We start from the raw sequence: 25261 nt of genomic DNA, 5'->3' as shown, positions 1-25261 counted from the left end.
CTGTCCGCCAGAATATGGTTCGAAAAGAATAAGAAAACACCACAGTGGAATGTTGCCGTGTGCAAACCCGGTAAGGGCCCCGGGGGTTGAACTGGTCCCTAAGCCAAACCAAACTTTTTATATACCGTAAAAGAACACTACCGTTACACATATTGACCAAACAGCATGAGGTAATTAGTAACACGATAGGAACTAGCTTTGGAGAATAGGATCTTTCAATTGTTTAAATTTACCAAATGTGTTAGGTGCCGTATGGCTGAAAGTTGCAATATTACAAATTACTCATAAGAACAAGTGAATTGCAAAAAAAGAAAGCAGATGTGTTTAAACCGCTGGGAACTCAGAAATCTGCTTTTGTTGTTGTTTGTATTTTTGTTTATGTTTGTATTAGTTGTGTTGTTGACTAATAATATTGAACAAACTCAACTATTGTGTTGCTGTGAAAAGAGTATGTTTGGAGAGTTTCATCGGGTCAAATAGTGATAGCGTCCTTGTAGTGTTTCTTACAACCACTGCATGATATTTGAAACGGCGACAACACAATAGTTGTGTTCGTTGAATTTTATAGGTCAACAACAACACGACAGACAACTATAAAAACAACAACAACAAGCCAGATTTCTGGGTTCCCTGTGATTAAACCAATATTACTATAATATCCTATTTTCCCAAATTAGTTCTATTGTGTTAAGTATAGTCTTGAATGTGTGAGTTAAATTTTCTTTGATTTCCTTGAAAAACGTATCCGTGTGATACACTGAAACATTTTTTGTGCGGTGAAGCTTGAAGCAAGGTGTTCGCACAAAATCAAAATTACCTCGTAGGTGCACTAGGCAAATCAGAAATGACTGTAAAAGAAATTGTTCGATCTTGTGAAGCCCATGCTTTTAATGTAAATATTCACCGTGCCCAATGACAGTGCACACTGGTCGTCAATCAGCCTTCAGACCAGTACAAGTCATCGACAATGACATAGTCCCCACTTGTAATAGGAGTATTAGTCTTGAGGGGGCAGGGAAATGAGGTCATTAAGAAGTATCACTAAAGTGTATATGTTCAGATCTATGGACACATAGGTCTATGTCATTGTTCCCAATTTGAAACAAGAGGCATGTCTAAGTTATGGTTCTAAATCGGGAAAAAAGATCAAACCTCTAGCTGTATTGGCCAGCCAAGAAATACATATGTGCATAATAAATGAGGTACAAGATGTGACATCTTAAGGTCTATTATCCTATCAAAATTGAAGCGTAAAGAACTTGTGATTACTGAGTTATGCATATATATGCATATTCAAGGTCAAAGGTCATCAAGGTCACGTGACATTTTGAAAAAAAACATTGTATTGCTAATTAATCCATATATGCCAAAATTCAGACCTCTAGCTCTATTGGCTTGCCCACAATTATATATGGGCATAATTAACGAGGTAAAGCATGTGTTGTCATAAGGTCTCCCATCCTACTAAATATAAAGGACATAGCACTTGTGGTTACTTATTTATTAACATAATTATATTGACATATCGTGTATTTTAGGTAAAAGGTTATCGAGGTCACATGACATTTTGTCAAAAAATTTCTATCCTATAGTCTATCCCTATATACTAAAAATCATACATTTACCTCTATTGGCTTGTTCAAAATTAGATATGCACATAATGAATGAGGTACAATATGTGGCGTCATAAGGTGTCCCATCATACCAAATATGAAGGGTGTAGCACTTGTGGTTCCTGAGTTATGGACAAATATGGATATTTGGGGTCAAAGGTCACCGAGGTCACGTGACATTTTGTCAAAAAAATTGTATTGCTAAGTTATCCCTACATACCAAAAATCAGACCTCTAGCTCTATTGGCTCGCTCAAAATTAGATATGCACATAATTAATGAGGAACAATATGTGGCGTCATAAGGTGTCCCATCATACCATATATGAAGGGTGTAGCACTTGTGGTTACTGAGTTATGGACAAATGTGTATATTTGAGGTCAAAGGTCACCAAGGTCACGTGACATTTTGTCAAAAAAATTGTATTGCTAAGTTATCCCTATATACCAAAAATCAGACCTCTAGCTCTATTCGCTCACTCAAAATTAGATATGTGCATAATTAATGAGGTACAATATGTGGCGTCATAAGGTGTCCCATCATACCAAATATGAAGGGTGTAGCACTTGTGGTTCCTGAGTTTTGGACAAATATGTATATTTGAGGTCAAAGGTCATTGAGGTCACGTGACATTTTTTCAAAAAAATTGTATTGCTAAGATATCCCTATATACCAAAATCAGACCTCTAGCTCTTTTGGCTCGCTCAAAATTACATATGCGCATAATTAATGAGGTACAATATGTGGCATCATAAGGTGTCCCATCATACCAAATATGAAGAGTGTAGCACTTGTGGTTACTGAGTTATGCACAAATATGTATATTTGAGGCTCGCTCAACAAAGGTCACCAAGGTCACATGACATTTTGTCAAAGTGTCTGAGATATCTGCCTGAACGGATGGACTCACGGACTGACATGACCAATCTATGAGCCCCCTGGACTTTATCTGTGGGGACTAAAAACTGTGTCACTGCATCCTTTTTGCAATATGAATACGATGAGAAACTAAATTTTTATTTATCTTGGCCTTATACATGGGAGCCTATGTACTGCCTTATACATGGGAGTCTATGGACTGCCTTATACATGGGAGTCTATGGACTTCCTTATACATGGGAGTCTATGACTTCCTTATACATGGGAGTCTATGGACTGCCTTATACATGGGAGTCTATGGTCTGCCTTATACATGGGAGTCTATGGACTGCCTTATACATGGAGTCTATGGTCTGCCTTATACATGGAAGTCTATGGTCTGCCTTATACATGGGAGTCTATGGAGGTGAAAACTAAAAAATCCTCTACCACGGCCAAATTTGATCGCATTGTGAAACAAATCGACGTGCATCTGTATGAGGTATGGTACTATCCTTGTACCAAGTTTGAACGAAATCGCTCCAGGCGTCTCTGAGATATCTGCGTGAACGGACGGACGGACGGACGCACGGACATGACCAAACCTATAAGTCCCCCCGGACGGTGTCCGTGGGGACTAAAAAACCGGTCAAATTCAGCGCCACACCGGAAGCCAGCATTCAAAGGATGTTTTCAAACATGTATGCAATATTTGCATTCACTCTACGACGGTGCACGGTATTATTGTCCCTAACTCTGGGTACCTCCATCATGTTGCATGTCTGGGTTGCATGTGCATAACAAAGTTTTGTAAAGCTAGGCAACCTCGCGACTCTAGCACAAAGCCGTTTGTAACAATATAAGCTAAAAGTGGAGCTAATATTGGACTCATGAACTCTGACCTGATCATTTGCATTTTGAGTTGTATTTGCACATGCGTACATGTCGGGCTGCTATGGCCGACTACATGCTGAGTGGCGGAGTTTATTAAACGTCTTGTTCAAAGTTAGAACTGACTTTGTCATGTTATATGTGACCAAGAACATAGATAAAACACGTAACATGGTGTCAGGAGTAGTGAAACGTCCCACCGACTGAAGAAACAGTGTCTGGAGCGACAAAAACTCGTCTACAGTGAACGTCGACGTTCGCGGGCATATTGACATTGTAGCCCACATGCAGCGTGGCCTGACGAGGACAGCCTACGGTAGCAAGTTTTGAAAACGTGAGTAAAAACACTCTTTCCGGAGCACCGTAAGATACCACTAAAGACGGGCTTGAAAGTCTTTGCAGTTGTAGTGCAAACTACGGTGTGGAAGTCGATAAATAGCTTCATTATCACTCGAAAACCTGGCAGACGCATTGAGTTGAATAGTGCATAAGTAAGGGTGCCCAAGTGTAACATAGAGCAGTCACCCGCCACCCGTCGCACGCTGAATCTGCCAGTATCTCCTATTAGACTGTACGATTGCAGCAGACAGTTGTATACCATGGAACACATCAAAGCGCCAGAGATGCTGGATTTCCACACCAAGAATTTGGCAGTGGTGTGAAAAGATGGAAGAAGAACTTCACTATACGTTGATCTAACCATGGCTGGCAAAGAAGAAAGTCAGAAATGTAAGCTGTTCCTATACCTTATTGGAGAGAGGGTAGAGAGATACATGAAACAATGAAGTTTGACAGTGAAGAAAAAGATCGCAAGCTTGAAGATCTTGTCAAAGCATTTGACAATTACTGTAACCCAAAGAAGAACGAAACTGTAGAACGTTACAAATTTTTCAGTCGAAGCCAAGAAGCCAATGAGAATTTGGACAAGTATGTCACAGATTTAAAGATCTTAGCAGCAACATGCAATTTTGGCTCACTACAAGAGTCCCTCATCAAAGATAGACTTGTTTGTGGGATTAATGACTCAAGATTGAGAGAAAGGCTGTTACGAGAAGCAGACCTTGATCTTGAGAAGTGCCTACAAATATGCCGTGCAGCAGAACTGTCGAAAGAAAGCATAAAGACTATAGAGGTTCCAACAGAAGTCCATGCAGTGAAACAGAAGTGGGCAAATGCACAAGGGACCAGTAAGAATTAAGCCAGAGCAAGGCAGAGCATGCAAGTATTGTGGCAAACGTCACGGAAAAGATAAAGAGAAATGCCCAGCATATGGAAAGCAGTGCCACAACTGCAAAAAGGCAAACCATTTTGCATCGCAGTGCATGCAGAGGAAACAGAGAAAAGTGCACTCTATGCATGATAGTAGCCAGGAAGATTACGAAGAAATACAGTCAGTAACACTATCACCAGAAGAGGTACAAGTCAACAGAGTGACGGAAAGCCCTTTTCTGAAGCAGATTTATGCAACTATGCTCATTGATAAGCAGCCAGTAAAATTCCAGCTAGATTTAGGTGCAACTTGCAACATTATACCGGTGACCAAGCTTGGTAATTTGCATGACTACAAATTGACAGAGTCGAGCCGACTTCTCACGATGTACAACAAGACAACTCTAAAGCCTCGAGGACAGACCAAAGTGAAGATGGTGAACCCCAAGAATGGAAAGAAGTACATAGCAGAGTTTGTAGTTGTGGAGGACGATGCTAACACCCCATTGCTTGGCAGCAGAGCCATACAGCAGATGGGATTAGTAAAGGTCCAGCATGACCAGATACTACTAGTTCAGCCAAGTCAGCCACTCGTCAAAAACAATAGCACAAAGCCAATCACTGCGGAACAACTTGTCAAGGAGTATCCTGATGTGTTTGAAGGCACGGGTTTGCTTGAGGGGCAGTACCATTTAGAAGTGGACCCCTGTGTCTCACCAGTTGTTCATCCGCCTAGAAAGGTACCAGTTGCCATAAAAGACCAGCTGAAAGATGAGCTTGACAGATTGACTGAATTAGGGATCATAGCCCCAGTTAGCAAACCAACCCCATGGGTATCAAGTTTGGTGACAGTTCTCAAGCCAGGGAAGATGAGGATCTGCATTGATCCCAGAGATCTGAACAAAGCCCTTAAGAGAAGCCACTACCCATTACAAACCATAGATGAGATATTGCCAGATTTGGGAAAGGCAAAAGTATTCAGTGTTCTTGATGCCAAGAATGGATTTTGGCATGTGGAGCTGGATGAAGAAAGCTCGTATTTGACAACTTTCAACACACCATTTGGTAGGTTCCGGTGGTTGCGCATGCCTTTTGGTATTTCTACAGCACCTGAAGAGTTTCAGCGCAGACAAGACCAAGCCATTGAGGGTCTGACACGTACAAAGTCCATAGTAGATGACATACTTCTCTATGGTGTAGGAGACACAGTTGAAGAAGCCATTGCAGATCATGATAAGAACTTAAGAGCTTTCATGGAGAGATGTCGAGAGCGAAACTTGAAACTGAACAAAGAGAAAATCAAGCTTAGGTTAAAACAAGTTCCTTTCGTTGGACACCTCATTACAGATGAAGGCCTTAAGCCAGATCCAGCAAAAGTTAAAGCTGTTGTGGAGATGCCAAAGCCAACAGATGTTGCTGGAATCCAGAGATTTATTGGATTTGTGAACTACTTGAGCAAGTTCTTACCCAAGCTAAGTGAAGTATGCGAGCCGCTGAGAAAACTGACCTTTAAGGACAGTGAGTGGTGTTGGTTAGATATCCATGATAAAGCAGTTGAAGAGGTAAAGCAACTTGTTACTGCACAACCTGTGTTGAGATACTATGACCAGAAAGAGGATCTAGTCCTGCAAACAGATGCCTCAGAGACAGGATTAGGTGCAGCATTGATTCAGAATGACCACCCAGTAGCATTTGCGAGCCGTGCACTTACAGACACAGAGACCAGGTATGCCCAGATTGAGAAGGAGTTGCTTGCTGTTGTGTTTGGAATGGAAAGATTCCATCAGTACACTTACGGTAGACCAGTTACAGTGCAGTCTGATCATAAACCTCTGGAAATAATTCTGAAAAAACCGTTACACAGCACTCCAAAACGCTTGCAGAGAATGTTGCTGAGGTTACAACAATACGATGTTAACCTGATATACCGCCCAGGCAAACAGATGCAACTTGCAGATACCCTGAGCCGTGCATATTTGACGGATGAGCCACCAGACAGGTTGCAAGCAGAAATAGAGACCGTCAACATGGTACAGAGTTTACCAATCTCAGAGCCGAGATGTCGAGATATACAGCAACATACGCAGAATGACAAGAGCTTACAGATCCTGATGTCCGTGATACAGAATGGATTCCCTGAACGCAAAGCAGAGCTACCCTTTCAAATAATGCCATATTTTCATGTTCGTGATGAATTGAGTGTCCAGAATGGAATCATCTTTAAAGGTGAAAGTGCAGTCATTCCAAAGAGTCTAAGATGTGACATGCTTCAGCGCATTCATTCATCACACATAGGCATCGAAGGATGTCTAAGAAGAGCCAGAGAGTGTCTTTATTGGCCTGGCATGAATGCCGAAGTTAGAGACTACATAGAGAAATGTGATGTATGTCGTACAGCAGGAGTGCGTCAACAGAAAGAAACCCTAATACCCCATGAAGTTCCAGCACAACCATGGTCAAAAGTTGGTTTTGATTTACTGTTATTCGATGGAAGAGACTACCTGATAGCAGTGGACTATTTCTCTAACTACTGGGAGATTGACTATCTACCTGATACTACAGCGAAGACAGTTGTGAGGAAACTCAAGGCCCAGTTTGCACGTCACGGAATACCCGACGTATGTATTTCAGACAACGGACCACAAACAACAGCAGAAGAATTCAAGATGTTTAGTAAAGAGTGGAACTTTGAGCATGATACATCATCTCCAGGATATCCACAAAGCAACGGAAAAGTGGAAAACGCAGTAAAATCTGCAAAGACTATCATGAGAAAGGCAAAGTTAGCCAAATCAGATCCCTACCTAGCAATACTGGATTTCAGAAATACTCCAACCCAAGGTATGGATACCAGTCCTGTTCAGAGACTTATGAGCAGAAGAACAAAGACTTTGCTGCCAACTACAAACAAACTTCTCACACCAGCCGTTACTGCAGTAAAGAAGGCAGCAAAACAGATTAGAAAGAATAAAGCTAGGCAAGCCTACTACTATAATAGAGGAGCCAAAGATCTACAATCTCTACAGCCAGGAGATGTAGTCAGAATAATGCCAGACAGAAAGAATCAGAAAGATTGGAAGAAAGCAGAAGTCAACAGACAGGTCAATATCCGTTCGTATGAAGTGACAACTGAGGACGGCAGGACATATCGCCGTAATCGCAAACATTTGAGGAAAACCAGAGAGACATATTTTCCAAGTACCTCCGATCCATTTGCTACAGAAAGGCCTGTAGATATCAGTGGACCATGTGAACAGAAAGACTTATTCACATCTTCGCAGCCATCTCCAGAAATGTTGGACAACAACAGTGGAAAGGTACTAGACAAAACAGCCAGCCAGCCTCCAGATGAAGCTCCAGTGAAAACAACACGATCTGGAAGAATCATCAGAAGACCTCAACACCTTCAAGATTATGTTGAGAAATAGACTGTAGTTTGAGTTTACAGTTTTGCATGCCATCATGTGACTTTCAGGACTCTAAATTCAGAACCAAAAGAACACTAGTTTTCTGTTCAATTCTCTTTCAAAGGAAAAGAGATGTAACAATATAAGCTAAAAGTGGAGCTAATATTGGACTCATGAACTCTGACCTGATCATTTGCATTTTGAGTTGTATTTGCACATGCGTACATGTCGGGCTGCTATGGCCGACCACATGCTGAGTGGCGGAGTTTATTAAACGTCTTGTTCAAAGTTAGAACTGACTTTGTCATGTTATATGTGACCAAGAACATAGATAAAACACGTAACACTAAGCCGTGAAAACGCATTGTATGCAACTCCAACCACTGAGACGATTTGAAAGCCGGGGAAAGTTTCTTATTGTTGACCCGCCAAACTTCCAAAGACGATGACCGATATCATTGTGAATTCTGTCGGTATACTCTAACACCATTGAGCAACATCATGTTGGTTATATCTTTTGTTACATAATCTTCCATCTCTCAAAATACAGTAACTGTTTTTTATATGTATCTAATGAGATGTCGTCAGACGGTTAAAATATAAAATTGTGTTCAAACTTTCCACATCTACCTCCCCAGTGAGAGTTCTTTTAATTTGCGAATTCGCCTGCAACACTTAAAATAAGGTTACCATCCCATATATATCGTCGTAAATTGAGTTTCCATATATGATGTCGACCGTAAAAAAATGATGTCTTTTTGGAAAGTATGCAGTGAATAGACGCCACCTTTATCTTCATTGACCCTACAGCATAAGGTAATAAGAATATCATTTGAAAAGGAAACGAAAGGAACCTCACATAGCCGTACGTGATGTCTTGTCCAAACCCGGAAAAGGGATGTGAATCGATCCCAGTAATGCCAAACCAAACTGCTTGTCTAATATACTGCGAATGAACGTCACCTTTAACCTTTACTGGCCCAACAGAATTGAGGCAATAAGAATACTCTCTATGATGAAGTTAGTTGAGTATTCTTTTAAGGGACCGGACAAAGTCGCTCTTTTTACCTTTTTGTGATATCAAGAAAACATAGAATATTCGCGTAAAGACACTTTTTTTCTGACGATCGTACGACGGAACATAACTGCAAAAGCCAAAAATTGCCTCTTTGGTGGATACAAACAGATCATTTCGTTTGTGACCGCTTGACATCATGGTTTTTTTCTATTCCGACTTGCTTTATAAATAAACATTTTACAATGTAAGGGAAAGCTGTTATCCGTATCTGCATGAAAGGCACGGACAATATATGATATTATTACAAATAAGTTTGTGCATGATGAGGCCCAAACTTTGTGTAACAGTAGTATAACATGCACAGCCGTGCATGGTAACGTAATTTGAATTTTTGAACGTGACGTCTCCGTAAAATGTTTCACTGAATGTTTAATCTTGTCTAGCTGCAAACATGTACAGTTGACCAGTGTTTCAGCATGTTTCAAGAAGTCAAACAACACAAAATATTTTCATTTCAAACAAAACTCACGAAAAAAAAAATCAGAGCTGCTTGGTCCGTCCACTCAGATCCCAATTCCTAAGCGAGGCTTGCTGGACTTGGTGCAAGTCTTTGGGTAAAAACTTCATGTAAGTGAATGAATGAACGAAATGTAAAAGAGTAATCGCGAATTTTGTTCTGACCGCGATATAGTGGGGTTATCGAGAGAGTTTCGGTAAAAACTGCCGATCGCGTCCACCAGCTCCACGATTGGGCAACTTTACTATCGCAGCGGGTGCACTTCACAGAGATGCTATGTGCGCTCTTATACAACTCAGTGAAAACGTCTAGGGAAAAACAAAGCTGAACTGAGCGTGTTGCAGTCATCTAAGTCGAAGCGTTTCGCACAGAGACTAACGTTAAATGCGTCACAATTTGCCGAACTTTCTTTGCTCAACCACCAACTTTCAACAGTTCTGGAGGCTTCCTTTACGCACAACATAAGGGACCGTTCAGTTTTTACGGCCTGGGGGCGGCAAAATCTTGTCGCCGGTGTTCAAAAAAATATAGGCCCCCTGCATTTTTCGTGAAAAAAGATGACCCCCCCCTTTGTCAGACGAAAAAATTTGATGACCCCCCCCCCCCCCCCCGCTGAAAAATAACAAAAACCTATATGTCAAATTTACCCACACGGTTTGGATTTGAACTCCGGTACGCGGCGCACTTTATTCGTGTAGCAGAGATGCCAGTGCACAAACTTCTCAGCCACATCCATGCAAAAGTCTATAAGGCAATTTTTAACTTCATTTTCATAGACAACCTATGTCCATGGACATTGTATAAAGTAAACTTTATTGGTGTGGTTCGCAAAAGGCAGCCCTCCGGTTAAGAGGGTCATGGGCCATTACGTAAAGTCAACTTTATTCTAGTGGGCCACCAAAGGTGGCCCGCCGGTAAAGAGGGTCGATCATGGCTATTGCATGAAGTAAACCTAATTGGAGTGGGCCACCAAAGGCATCCGCCCGTAGAGGGTCATGGGCTATGACATAAAGTCAATTTATTGTAGTGGGCTGCCGAAGGCAGCCCGCCGGTAAAGAGGGTCGATCATGGCCATGGCATAAAGTGAACATTATTGTAGGTATTATGTTTTTGAAAATGTGGTGACCCCCCTTTCCTACCAGTGAAAAAGTGATGACCCCCCCCCCTTCGCGGATTCCAAAATTAGGATGACCCCTGGATTTTGCCGGCCCTCCGGCCGTAAAAACTGAACGGTCCCTAAGCGCTCTGATTTCCCTGTCAAATGTATCCGGCTCAGGACGCGATTGAAACGAAATAGTCAATTGGCCATCAACCTCTGCAACATTTTTGTAGTGAAACTTTAAGATCGCAAGGGTACCGCACAAAATCAGAAGAATATATAGCGTTTTGTCGTGTGTAGATGTATGAACTCACGGTTAGCTATATTTATTTATTCATACAAAGTGGCCTCGTTTTGGCGCTCAACAAATAAGAAATAACATAACAGCAAAAGAAATTGGTGGATATAGAGATGCCTTTCGCTTTTATGTCTGTAATTGAAAAATTGTCTAGTGACTGTGATGCAGTTGAGTAATCGTAACTGTCTTTTTTCTGACCACGTCAAAGTGGAGAAACTTACTGCTGCTCGTGTTTACTCCATGCATGCGTAAATGCACTTCCCGGTGTGTTCACCCACACGAGCGCCCCTTCCACGATCCATACAACTCAGTGGAGACGGGCTAGGATTGTATTGCGGTCATCTCAGTCAAACGTTTCACTTAAAAAAGTAACATTAATCCGTCATAACTTGCTGAAATTACTGTGTTTTACTCAATATCCGACTTGTACCAAGTTTAAAATGAGAGTTAAAAAGTTAACTTGCATACATCGTCAAGGTTGGCACGACAAGCTGAGAATTAATCAAGTGTTAAATACTCATTCCGGCCTCGAATGGTTGTATAATTTGCAAGTCGGGTCTTCCATTTCTTCTCTCCACCCCCCCCCCCCCCCACCCCCTCACGAGAGAGAACAATGCATGCCGAACCGAACATTGAACATTGTTTGACCCATGGCGAATTTCCTACATTATTGAAAACGATACACTGTCCATCAAAATGTGACAACATTGAGTTATCATGTTTTTCTTTTAGTCGGAGCTGCGCCTGTGCGAGTTTCTTGTTTACAAACAATTATTTCGAGCACGATATCTAGATGCACCTCATCATCATAGCTGCAACATTTAAATTATACGATGTAGATTATGACAGACATGTTTTAACTTTCATCAATCACCATCGTACCTTGGATACAGTGTTAACATTGGTCGTATGGGTCCTATTCGAACTTTGAGCACAGTTCAGACGACAGTGAAACGTTACCGGTATTTGCAATTGTTCACCCTCTTTTGGAAGCTGTCGTCCCTTGGCAAAAATGGTACACACTATTCGGAAAGGTGGTGTAATACACCTGATCAGACACAACAAATACGTGTCTGACAATACAGCTGCAAGGCCATGCATGTCTGTACACGGAGTAAGTAGGCCTAAGAGGAACGATTTTTAAATGTGTTTGGTGATTTATCACCAAATATTTATTTTTCTCACCAACGACATTTCTTCTTATTTGGTCATCAAATCAAAATTAACGAAATATTGAAAACGATTTGTGTCCAGGATCTCTCTCTTACCACACTAGCATGTAATATGGACATTATTAAGAAACAACAAGCAATTTGCAAGTTTTGGTGCGAGCATTATAGAGACAATGTCCTTTGTTGAATTTTCTTTCCGCGTGTAAACTTTAATGGTGAACTACGCGGAAGTTTCTCAAATCCACTGAATTTGTTGTTGACACTGCTTCAATGCAAGTGCTCATGCGGAAACGCCTTCCATATAGGTTTTGTTTTCAGTGTTTCGTGACCATTCAAACGCGTCCGTCACAAATTTACAAGCCTCAGTGATTTTAATACACGTAGCATTGTTCAAATCAATTGTTAAGAGATGAAGGAGAAACAGAATGGAAGCCGGACTTTGCCTTTCCACCACAAATGTATCCGGCTTTCGAATTCCCTACCATGAAGATTTTACAGTCCGGAGGGCGTCATAAAGACGCGTTGATACCGTGAACCTTAATCCCCCAGATTTTTATTTATGTCAACCGATGACCCTGTTTACGCTGTTTACAGCGAACACCATCGCTAACACTTACATTACTCTTCCTTCGTACAAAAGTGGAAACAGGAACGGGAAAGAAAAAATGCTACGACAGAAATACGCCATGTGTATAATTTTCCATGCTTTGTAATCCCATAAAACAGTTATTACAACTCGTTTTCTTGATACCATAGGCAGAAAACATATCTCTTCTCCAGAGAAAAGACCGTCAATATGAGCTTAATGTGATAAGAATCCAATTTTCCTATGTTTCAAGTATCTATAAATGATTTCCTCGCCCCAGAATACACCTTTTTCAGCCGATAGTCAAGATAATGTTTTTGGCAAAAGTAGCATGAATGCATAACTTGCAAGTACTTTGGCTGTGCGGATCATTTCTTCTCAGTTTAATCACCCTTCCCAGCGTTTAATAATAGTTATTCCCATGCGCCAAATTTTAAGGATCCTCCACTTCTACTGCACTGGTGTCTGTGTTTCCTCCTACGGCTGTTTGCGTAGTTTAAGAAGGGGAAACGCTGTAAATGTGACAACATAGACCCAATTTTATCCTTTTCATGCTATGTCTAAGCCAAGCGGATACTTACGTGTAATTCGTCCGAGGCACAGCCGATAAAGTTGCTCGCAGACGGTTCCTTTGCCGCCGTCCGAGCATTTTGACTTCTCTCGAACTTGAATCAATGGCTGATCAAAAGACGGATGGGAAATTTCGAATTGTCTGCGGGTGGGAGAATTTCGTAAATTTTTCAAACTGTACACAGTCCATGTAGCCGACAATGAGATGCTAATGATATGCGTAGGGTACGAGTTTAAGGTCTCCTCGACTAACTTTCAGCTGGTTGCTCACTTCCTATTATTTTTATAGTATTTTATACAAAGTCACAGGCTTATTCTACCTGCAACTTAAAACTGATAGTGATTTTGTAGCTCATTCTTTCATAGTATTTGGTAGCCGGTATCAGACATTTCGTGTTCGTGTCGGTTACATAGACGATCTGCCAGTCAAACAGGTGTAAAGGGAGGTGGATTCTTCTGTTTTTATGTTTGCTGATGGTGTTTGGTGAGCCATTTTACTAGGCGGGGAAAGATCACGGGCAGCTGACCAGTAGGGAGTTTTAAAGATGGGCTTTGGGAACAGGCGGGAGGCTAAATTTTATTGTACTGAGGAATTCATGTCTGAAAACCTAAAATTGAGCGGATTGGCAACGCTGGCATGAATTCGAAAAACCGTCACCCCTTGATAAATTACACACTCAGCTACATATATTGTTTGCTGAGAGCAAGAATAAACCAGGAAGTCACGACGGCCTTTGTTATCCAAAATCGGTGTCTTCAAGTATGCATGCAGAATCTCAGGTTCCTTCACAGACGCAAACTTTTGTGTAAACTCGGTACGAAGTGACTGTCGTGTCAGCTCCGACCCGGAAAAGTGATGATTACAAGTACATTTTTGGAGCAACCAGAGACTTGTAGCTACTAGGGCGTTGGATACCACAACAATGGCAAACCTAAGATCAACCCTGTTTTTGACCTTCTTCGTTGTCCTTGCCAAAATGGTTTATGGTGCTGAGTCAACAGGTGTAAAGTCAGGGAGTTCTGAGGTGAGTATACGTAACTAAGGCCCATGGAGGCACTCATTTGAAGGATATACACATATGTATAGCTGTTTTGACCCCTTTTTTCGCGTCACTTAGGCTTTTGGGAAATTTTGATCAAATGTACTTGTAGACATTTTGACTCAGTACACGACATTGACATCCCAGATTTGCACTTTTGACCCATCATTTTATATAAAATGTAGAGTTTTGACAGTGTTTGGCCAAATGTTGACTTTTAACACCCCATTTCAAAGAAGAATTGTTTGAATTTGTGGTTTGTAGTTCTAATTCAAGTGACAGTGTTTCACCTTTATCAAATTCAGAGCCAAATGTCCCATACTGGGTAACCATTGTAGTTTTTATGTCATAATCGATATGAAAATAAATAAAAATATGAGTGCGACCTCGACATGCTGCCAGATTAGAGAATTCGGCAGAAACATAAAATTGACACGAACATCGTAATACCACTGCATCTGCTCTCCCTTGTGGTATGTCCAAATCAAATACAACGATGGGTTTTAAGGAGAGAAAACGCTGAAAAACCGAAACAAAAATGAAAAGATCGATGTTTTTTCCTCTTAGTACATTTTTATTTATTTTAGGTCAAATCAGTCGACATGACCATAAGGAATAATGACAGGCCGATGTCAGAAGTCAATGTCCGCCAAACAAGGGATACCGATTGCGGTAAATATATCGTATAATTTAAACTTGCACAGAACGCATTTCTGTTATAGTATAAGTCTAGGAGTTTTAGCTATGATTTACAATGTATCCAGAAGTGTACTTCCTGTCGGAGCATGTCGATGAAGTGTCAGAGGAATCGTATATAGAACGAGAGATTCCGGAACGCTGTGGCAGAGACAAACAGACAACGAGACTGTAATAACAGTACTGAGGTAGAAGACTGTAAACTACTGACAGTATATATACACAGAAAGATGCAAAGACAACGTTTTTCTCTTGCTTTTTACGTTCAAATTGACATGCTAGAACGGCTATAAAATGATTCCGTATTCTGTTTGACACCCAAGTAAGGAACTTATGTTTTTCTCCATACCGGCTTATAACTCTAATCCGATCAAAAGAGTTTTGATGCTCCCTTTGTGACTGATGTCATGCAGGTTCACGGCCTCTCAAAGAAGGTCAATCGAAGGACGAACTGTATGCAAGACTTGACTTCAAATTAGAGGAAATTGGAATTTTTCAGAAGATAATCAACTATTGGAAAGCATTTTGGATGGAGTCATCGTATGAGGACTGCGAAGAGGAAGCCAAACGAAAATTTGCAGTCACAGGTAAAATGCATCGTGTAAATACAAAGGAGCTGAAATACAGTAGAATTGACGTCATTTTTCACGACTGTTTTGCCTTTCAAACACTACCCTGGACACATGCCAATGGCGCCTCGTAAACATCGACACAAACATGCCCCAGCACATTCTGAACGTTTCGATTGTGCGGCGCGATCGATTAACCTCTCGAATATCCCGGATTGAAGTTGCTTGAGGTTGCTAACGCAACTAATGTTCGAAAGTTTTTTTGCAGTGAACACCCCAAATTTCTGTATGTATTTTATGCTTACGGTAACTTCGTTGCGTTATTGTTCAGCTAAAGCGTGAGAAAAGATTCCTTCACGTTGTCAAGTAACCAGACTTTACTGATGGCAGCACTTTTTCAGGTATTCAAACAAATTAATTGAAAAAAATTGTATATAGGCCTATACGAGCACCGAGTTGTAACAGTAGGAAATTCGGAACGGAATTCGATATAATTCACTATATACCGTGCAATTGAAGTCATTCTCAGATCAAAAGGATAAATTTGTGGCACAACGGTTATCAGGGAATCCAAGTTTGTCGTGTTGAGATTTAGGTCACAAACACCGCCAGGGAAATGAAGGAGATCAGAGCTTTCAAAAAGTGAAGGTACATTTGGAGGGGGACTTTAAAATGCCATTGGACTGATAGGGGAAAAGCTGCCGTTTGGAATTATCATACTGGACCAATATCAACAAAAAGTAACCAAAAATAAATTAACAAATTCCCAGTTGTATACTTATTGTACACAAATATTAAAAACAGGTACATTCGCACGCCAATAAAGGTTTGCATGAATCACATGAAATTTAAACTGCATGCTCAGTCCGGCCACTTCACGCCGTCAAGGGAGTATTGCTTCTTTTAGTGTAGTATCAACATATTGCTTTAGATTACAGTGAACTCACCTTTAGCACATTATTTGGAATGCCCCTCCCTCAAACCAGCGAAGGAAGTTAACACCCTCCTCTGATTTTCTTTACAAAACACACATAATGTTAAATAACCATGCATGTAAATACCATGTTTAATATAGTATTCTGCATGCCATCCATCATTCAGTGGGGGTAGTCATCTACTTCACTTTTTTTCCCAGTGTTTAGCTTTGCATTTTGTACTAGAAACAGTCGCGGCGGACCAAATATATAATTCATATTCGAGGGAGACTTCAAAATTGCCATCAATTGGAAGGGAGACTTGAAATTTTGGGGTTGTTTAGGAGTACATCAAAAACTAGGAGAATTATTTTCAGATTCTTCTTCTCCCTCCCACCCAGGTGTTTGTGAGTGCATCCTAAATTAACATTTTCAGCAACAGGTAGAAAGGGGAAGGCTTAAACTTACACAACCAAACCACGAAGTGAATGAAAGCACTTGTTTTAAGGCGTAAGCAAAACATTTCAGCTAAAAAATAAAAATAAAAAGTGAAAGTTTGCCTGTCATTAACGTTTGCTTTAAAATGGAATTAAGAAAATGACGTGCGCTTTCTACAGCAGAAAATGTCCGTGTCTATATAATCAAGAATGCTTACACAGCTGTGTTCTCAACATGAACTTTAATCGTCATCTTGCTGTGTGCCGCATCGTTTCGGCGTCACTACGTTCACAGAGCCCAGGTTTTGCTGTCGTGTCAGTAGTTGCATTAGATCCTGTGACCTCAAAGTACACACAAACAAAAACCCCGGCCAAAGTAAAAAGCTATGTCTTCGTATCATTTCTGTGAAAGACTTTGGATGAGAGACAAACCTCGTGGAACTTTTTGGCCCTATTCATTGAAATAACGTTCTACTCATTAATTTAACCCTTTGAGCGCTGTAATTCTCTCCCGCCAAAATTTTAGTGATTTTTTTGGACCAAATAGACATCACATTTCATTGGCTACAGTTTTTTCTCAAAATTTTGGTAAAAATATGAGAAATATTGACTGGGCTTTATTTATAGAGGGGACAAAAATAGACTTTGGCGCTCAAAGGGTTAAACAACGGTAATTGTACCATTATTGGAATCATAGACTTCATGAGTTATTCTAACTGATTTCCATAGATGTAAACCGCGATGATCGAGCCAAAGCTTTCGTTCAAGCCCTCTGGTCTTACCGTGTCACAAGAGAATACGACACGGCGACGGCAAAAGGCTTCGGCGATGTTCGTGAGATAAACATTGACGACCCAGGACCACTTTGGAGACAAGTCATGAACCTTTATAATAATGAAGTTGGAAGATGTCTGGCATCTAATCAGGACAGTACTGATGAGGACGTCGACATTATCTACAGCGCCCTTGAGTCAGGAAAGCTTCAAACAGATAAAGTGGAACTTAAGGACCCTCAGCCAGGTGAATATCCGAAAAAACTATCATCGATGTAAAACACAATGTAAAACATACATTTTGGCTAATTATATTGGTGATGCTGACCTCAGAAAAATGAAATTTTAATGACTTCCTTATACTCATGGAATAATCATAATCAGGGGTCATCATGACATTTTGGTAAGAGAGATGAAATTACTTCAGATTTTCCGGCATTTAAAATTCAAAGTGGCAGCCAATGCCTGTCTTACCTCTACAGGGAAGAAATGGGACTGACTTGCAGCGATTTGGCAGCTGTCCCATTGTTTGGCAGAATCTTACCGTCATAATTGACTAATGCAAATAAACTCCCTAAGTTGCTGTGAATAGTGACAATCGACTAATCAGATATAACCTTGCAAACACGCTGCAAGTCAGCCGAAAAACTGTGTGCTGTTTTGAAAAAAATATGCAGGAAACTACATTCTCCGCAGCTTTGCAAATAATCCTTCCAGGCTCTAGATTAGCAAATGAAGCTTCTTGTTTGTATTGATCTTTTAAAATTGAAGCAGACTTCCGTCACGGAAGTACATAGCTGTAGCTTTTTGATAACGCTTTCAGTATTTCGTTCTTGTAGAAGAATCATATTTTCTTCTTCCAAATTCCTCTCTAAATTCATATGAAATATGAGTCTAGAAAGTACAACACATTGAGTACCAACCATATGCAATCTTATGTGAAATCTGGTGAAGACTAACATACCCTTGTAAATAATAACACAGAATATTACACACATACAGGCTGTGTCGAATAGGTGACTATAAGCACCTCGACAATGTTGGTCGGAGTAAGTTCGAGAATCTGCTTCTAGCAAACATATGAAAAATTATGGAAAATAATTCAAAAGTTGCAGCTAATTATCAAGCTCGTAAAGAAATGCAAAATCTTAATTTCCTGCAATTTGCACTCACATCAAAGATTAATATCGGTTTTGCTTATTTTATTTAAGAAAGTACAACATGTAATCGTTGTTCTGCAGATTGCGGCACCGTTACCGTGGCAAGGTCTCGTATTGTCAATGGTGATGACGCAGACGAAGGTGAATGGCCATGGCAGGTCGCTCTGAAAGATACCGCCTCTGGAATAGTCTACTGTGGAGGAAGCCTTCTTACACAAGAATGGGTTGTCACTGCTGCCCATTGTGTTAAGGGAGAGTAAGTAAGACTCACTTCAAGCCAATAAACTATAGATGACTGAAGTTTAACTTGACACTCTGGATTTCTATCTGTTTTGTAGTGACAAACGAACACTAGTAGTGAAATTGAATATCTATTATCACGATTTCTTGGTATACTGACATTTTCATGATATCGATGTATACGTGTTAAATTAACAGTTTGTCACAATTATCTTATTATCTAAACCTGCCATCCAGCTAGATAAATCTGCAACACAGAAATAACTCAGTAGGGATAAACATTTCATGAAGAACAACGCTTTACATTTTAATCATTCAATTTCGCCAACTACTATCATTAAACAGGCAAGAATCTGCAGTTCAAGTATATCTTGGTACAAGGAACAGGAGACAACCAAAGGAATTACGATCTGTCGATAAAATTATCTTTCACCGAAATTATAAGCGATGGTTCTGGTACAATCATGACAGCGATATAGCTCTACTGAAACTGAGTCAACAAGTTCCAATCACCGACTTCATTCGCCTGGCATGCTTACCTCCGAAACAAATGATTTTCCAACCTGGAGCCTCCTGCTATGTTACCGGATGGGGACTTCAGAGTAATAGTTCAGGTGGGAGACATTAGTCAAGTAAAACTCTAAAACAAAATTTTGCCAAGAATTGTAACAATATCAGTTCTGCTAAGATGTAAAGGAAGGTCAGTGCTCATGAAAACTCTTGCAAGCTCAAAAAAATCTGCAAGTTTTATGATTCAATTATTGCAAAAATCATCATTTAAAAATACCCATATTCATGGTATTCTGCAAATCGCAGCACCGTTCAGATAAGCAGTCTTTTATTACGTTTATTTGATTGTTTATTATTTACTGCGGTGTGTTTTTTCATAACAGCACGTTGCACAGATAAAAAAGTAAATTTCCAGAATAGTCCAAAGAAATACGTTGATTGTCAATACTGCAAACACAACGGCTGAGTGGGCAAAAAGTAAAAAAACAATATTAATCCTGTATTATAAATATTAAGCAAGCAATACATTTTACCATCATGATTGAAAGAATCATATTCTCGAATAGCGAATCCAACCTGCAAGATTTGTAAATATCGCAACATAGTTTAAAACACTGTAAACATTCGAAATGCATGCACTTTATCGTATATTTTGGTTAAATTCAAACCAGAACTTCGTCGTTTGATTTTTGTCACGATAAAACTTTCGTTTATTCGGGGAAAAGGCACAGGGTTAAGGTCAAGTATAATGGCTTTCTTTTTCTTACCAGGCCGGTGTAGTGTAGCTAACTATGAAGATCCCACTAAAAAGATATAATCTATTTTGGGAAAATGAAAGCTGTTGAACTGTTTCCGGTTTTCGTCGAATACAAGATTTTTTTATGAGAGACATCAGCGTGCTGACGATTGCACTTTTTCAAGAAAATCAATTTATCCTCTTAGATTGTCATGTTCCAGATTTTACGATTTGAGTTAATTGGATCTATGGCCCAAACATTTGTATAATTGTCCCTGAATTTTTTTGTATCTCTTAAAGAAGAGCAATTTAATGTTCCCTAAGATTAATATGATGAAAGGCTTCAAATTTGAAGTGAACTTGAAACTTTTCTTTGGAGACCAAATCAGAAAACAGAAGGCACTCTTCCACATTTTTACGTCAATGGAATATAGTAGATGTTTTCATTTTCAGAGAAGCAACCTGATATTCTGCAAAAGGCAGAGGTTCCAATACTTGCAGACAGTGAATGCAGATCGAAGTTTGGCGAGTCTTCTTACTCTGCTGGCATGATATGTGCCGGGTACACAAAAGGAGAATACAAGGGCAGTTATAAAGTGAGTTTAATAATAATAATAATAATAATAATAATTATAATATTTATTTCTTAAAAAACGCCTTCCATGTAAAAAAGACATCTCAAGGCGCTGTACAGTACTGTGAGTTGATAAAATGTTGCAACAATCTAAAAAACTCTAAAAATAGCATTAAAACTTTTCTAAAAATAAATGTGTTTTAAGTCCAGACTTAAAAACATTAAAACTTGTCGAACTACGAAGATATAATGGAAGCCTATTCCACAGCCGTGGTGCACAGATGGCAAAAGCTCTATCACCGTAAAACTTTGTATTTCAAACCGGTTGATACAAACTGAGTGAATAATTCGTGGTTGACCGAAGGGTTCGACCCGGAGCACGGACATTTAAAAGTTCTTTCAAGTATAACGGGGCCGTATCATGCAGACTCTTGTATGTTAAACATAAAAGCTTGTACTCTATGCGCTTGTGAACTGGAAGTCAATGCAGGTAATGCAATACTGGTTGTATATGAATTGATTTCTTAGCTTTTGAAACAAGACGTGCTGCAGAGTTTTGAATAAGTTGCAATTTCGTAATCTGATACTTTGGAAGTTTCTTAAATTGTTGCTTCAGGTTTTGCATTCTGTTTTGCAATTTCGGCGATATCTTGATTATTCAACTTCTATCAAACCTGTTTTTGAAATTTATGGCCTTTGCGGAAGAAAGAGTTCAGTGGTCTATAAATTTAAGCCGACATGTTAATGTGTTTCTGCCAACTAAACTCACGCCTAGTTCGCCCCACCCGTACTGAACTTTAACGCTAAAATTGTGCGCGACTTCAATGGTTTCGTGCAATCCAAAATTGCTTCTGCAAAATGTTTCACGGAACAGTTTTGAAAACGCGATCACATACCTGAAAGACTGTCAACGCCTTAGTGATTAGTATGTCGCATCATCGTGACTGAGTACAAACAAGGGTCATTGCGAGCGTCACGTTTCGAATGTCGCTATATAGTACGAGAGGAAAAAGTTACATCCCGATTCCCGAAGTTCATATTATTTTAAAATTGGTGATGATAATTTTACATAATACAGTATCACAAACATATGTTGTCTGTCCGTTCATTTGTCGCATTGTTTTGACCGACTCAAAAGTTTGAGAACCGTGTTAATATGATGAAATCATTGTACAATTGTACAATTATTGACTAATGAACTTTTCGAGGCCTGGATTATGCGTAGCCTGTAGCACAAAATCTAACAGCCACTGATGGTGGGAGAACTTCCACATCTGGACAAGTACAAATAAGACATAATCGATATGCAGGTTTATAACGTTTTCTTCTGCTGTATGAATATATTTCTTCCTACCTAAACCTTCCTACCTACCTACCTACCTACCTACCTACCTACCTACCTACCTACCTACCTACTTATCTACCTACCCATCCACTAATCCACCTATCCACTCTCCCAGAGGACTTCTGAAAGCCATCCATGTAATAACAAGAAAAAACATGGTTTTTTTTTTGCATTTGATAGGTTTATATCATGACACTGTTTACATATCAAATGTTAGAGTGCTTGTTGTTTTCGATACAGATTCTTGCTGACTTACGAAGCTGGCTTCAAATTGGTAAATAACATGTACGGGGTTATAGAAACAAAATTGAAAGTTGATCATACCTTGGTCTCGATCTGTAGCTATTCCTCTTCCGTGTCGATCTCTTTTCACTATCGTCTTCCCTTTATTTCCGAATCTTTTGTATCTTCTCTCCCTATCTACCCTGTCTCATTCTCATATGTTGGCACATTCCGTTTTGTTACAGGGTGACAGTGGCGGACCATTGGTTTGTCAAATGGAAGACGGTAAATGGTACTTGGCTGGTGTTGTAAGCTATGGTCACTGAGATGCCGAAAAGGTTTTCCTGGCGTTTACGCAAGAGTTACTTCTTTCAGATATTGGATAGACCAATATATTTTTTAATCGGTCACAGTTTACACTTAAAACATGCAGTGTCTCTTTCAGAATGTAACCAGGCAGTGCTTCAACGTAACTATTTTTCCACTAAATTTTATCATTAATCATTGTACATTTTCAAAAGTGAAATCGGTCCTGACACTCAGTCACTTGAATGTTTATTTTACTTTCGAGGAAAAAATACAAGAGAAACTAAAAGTAAAAACGTTTCGCTGTTTCAATTTAAGGTAGGATGTGCCTCGAAAGTCAAAGACTTAAACTTTTGCTCAAACTTTCCTTAAGGAATCTTTCAACCATTGTCTTTCAAAATCAAGAATAAAATCGGGGGTCAACGAGCAAATTTTGGTACTAGAGAAACAAATAACCCAAGATTTTATACCGATATTTAAAATTCAAAATGGCCTCCGTCCTTCTGTTAACAATATGGGGGAAAGCGTAATTTTCGATTTTAGAAAAACTAAGCCGTTTAAAAGTTCCTACACCAAGAGCTTTAAAACGAATCCCCACAAGTGGTATACCAGAAAAGAATTTTAAAAGTTTGAGAGTCCGAATATCTCAGTGTCCCCGGGCGCATTCTACCTTAATATCGCTGTCGGTATGTGATATGGTACGATTCAAATTAAAATATTCTGCCGTGGCTGTTGCACAATAAAATTCTTTTCAATACCTTTGTTTTTAAGAAAGTCGATTATGTAGTTAGAATGTAAAAATATAACACACGATTTAATGTTTTCTTTAAATTTTATTCTGTTATTTTGCTTGTCTATTTCTATTTTACTCACAAGAGTCTGTTACCACGGTGCCGTATATCAACGCGAGATATATACTTTTTACGATCATATTCTCAGTACCACATGCACAAATTGGGTACATTTCGCTGACAGTACAGACAATTTTCTGTCTGAAATTAAATTCAGGAATGTGCTTGATGATTTAAGATCAGGCTAAACGAGGTATGTGAACTTGGTGACTTTAATCGATAGGTCCGATTTAAGTTCACTAAAGAAGGTTAGTTCGCTTTTGAGATATTCCTCCAGTATAGAAGTTTACATTGTACTCGTTCTATATGAGCGGTTCAATTTCAATTGCAGTAATGTTAATTTTAAAGTCACTTTTTTCTGAGTTAAATGTACCCGAATGTTTTAATATGCATAATAAAAACACTTCAATACACTGACGAAATGTGATCCAAAGATCTGGTTCTACTCGAAAAAGCAAACGCATCGCCACGTATATATAGTTCGACATTATATCATGGTTCACTGAAAATAAATACGCGGATAGCTTAATTTTGTACAAAATGACAAAACAATCATGTGTCTATTTTGGTTATGGTTATATTGGGGCAGTGGAAGAGGGTGAAAAAATTCTGACGTAACGAAGTATATACTGTGGAAATAAAAAAAAACAAACTTGAAACATATTGACATATTGACATATTGACCCCTTCTGTCAAATTCTTTAGACTTTAATTCAGAAAGCAGTTGATAAACAGGATCAATCCTCGTGTTACATGTTGAACTAATTGGATCCTCATATTTTTCAAATTTCTAAAAAATGTTAGGTGTCCTATAGTTGAATGTCGCAATATTGCAAATTACTCATACAAACAATGGTGTAACTTCAAAAGAACAGCTGATGAGCTTACACTTGCAGATTAAACCGGCATTACTTCACCATCCAATTATCCCAAATTAATTCCTATAGGGTTAACAATTTACAAGCGAATTTGTGAAGAGCCCGCAAGTTGCAGAAATTGAATCTACCAGGACGAATGTAACGTGCCAAATTCATCATTGCAAATTAAGCATGTAGACTTTTGTACTCCTCGATCTCTCGTCAGAACGCCATTGACCCCTTTTTGTAAAGTTATATTAAATCGTATTTCAGGATATTCTTTTCTAAGACTGTCTGAGTAAATTTCGATTTCTATATTTCGTTTGCTGTATGGGATCAATGTAAAACCTAGGTCAATATCTGATGACATTCAGTCGCCAAATGTCGAGAGACTAGACTACCTACATAACTCGAAATTATTTGTAAAGGTAGTGTTAAGTTTTTGTTTTTGAACAAAATGCTAGAGTGATCATGGAGCGATCACGTGCATGGCAAACCTAATCAGCTAGTTTATCATGAAGTCATTTGCAGTACAAGAGCCTGATTTCATAATTGCAAATTGTTCGCATGGGGGCGTACATCAAGATGGGAATGCTTGTAATAGAAGTTTTGATATGATATAAGTGTGGGTATTCATCTAATGTGCCTTATATTGTATTTTTTAAACTGGATAATTCCATAACACAATTGAAGTATATCATCGTATCAGTATGTTATAATAACATTCTGGCGTAGAGTGTTTCATTTTAAAATTGAATCACATCATTCCCCCGCTACAGTGTTACATTGGCGAA

General features: G+C 39.4%; 1 protein-coding gene across 1 annotated transcript; it reads left to right on the top strand.

Annotated features, from left to right (window-relative positions):
- Positions 1 to 13953: 13953 nt before the first annotated feature.
- LOC139115377 (prostasin-like) lies at positions 13954 to 23627 on the top strand. Its single transcript, XM_070677446.1, has 8 exons — positions 13954 to 14262; positions 14865 to 14949; positions 15387 to 15560; positions 17623 to 17913; positions 18908 to 19082; positions 19412 to 19680; positions 20766 to 20908; positions 22699 to 23627. The coding sequence occupies exons 1-8, from the start codon at positions 14161 to 14163 to the stop codon at positions 22777 to 22779; spliced, it is 1320 nt and encodes a 439-aa protein (XP_070533547.1). The 5' UTR covers positions 13954 to 14160; the 3' UTR covers positions 22780 to 23627.
- The last annotated feature ends 1634 nt before the right edge of the window (positions 23628 to 25261 follow it).

Source organism: Ptychodera flava, chromosome 17 (assembly GCF_041260155.1).
Source record: "Ptychodera flava strain L36383 chromosome 17, AS_Pfla_20210202, whole genome shotgun sequence".
NCBI lineage: Eukaryota > Metazoa > Hemichordata > Enteropneusta > Ptychoderidae > Ptychodera > Ptychodera flava.
Note: the sequence above shows the minus strand (reverse complement) of the source record. Positions and strands in the feature narration are given on the sequence as shown.

Bases quoted from the DNA above. Each gene is read 5' to 3' on its own strand.
- LOC139115377 (XM_070677446.1), top strand. From the start codon at position 14,161: ATGGCAAACCTAAGATCAACCCTGTTTTTGACCTTCTTCGTTGTCCTT. The intron at 17,914-18,907 runs GTGAATATCCGA...GTTGTTCTGCAG, and splicing joins ACTTAAGGACCCTCAGCCAG to ATTGCGGCACCGTTACCGTG. The intron at 20,909-22,698 runs GTGAGTTTAATA...GTTTTGTTACAG, and splicing joins AATACAAGGGCAGTTATAAA to GGTGACAGTGGCGGACCATT.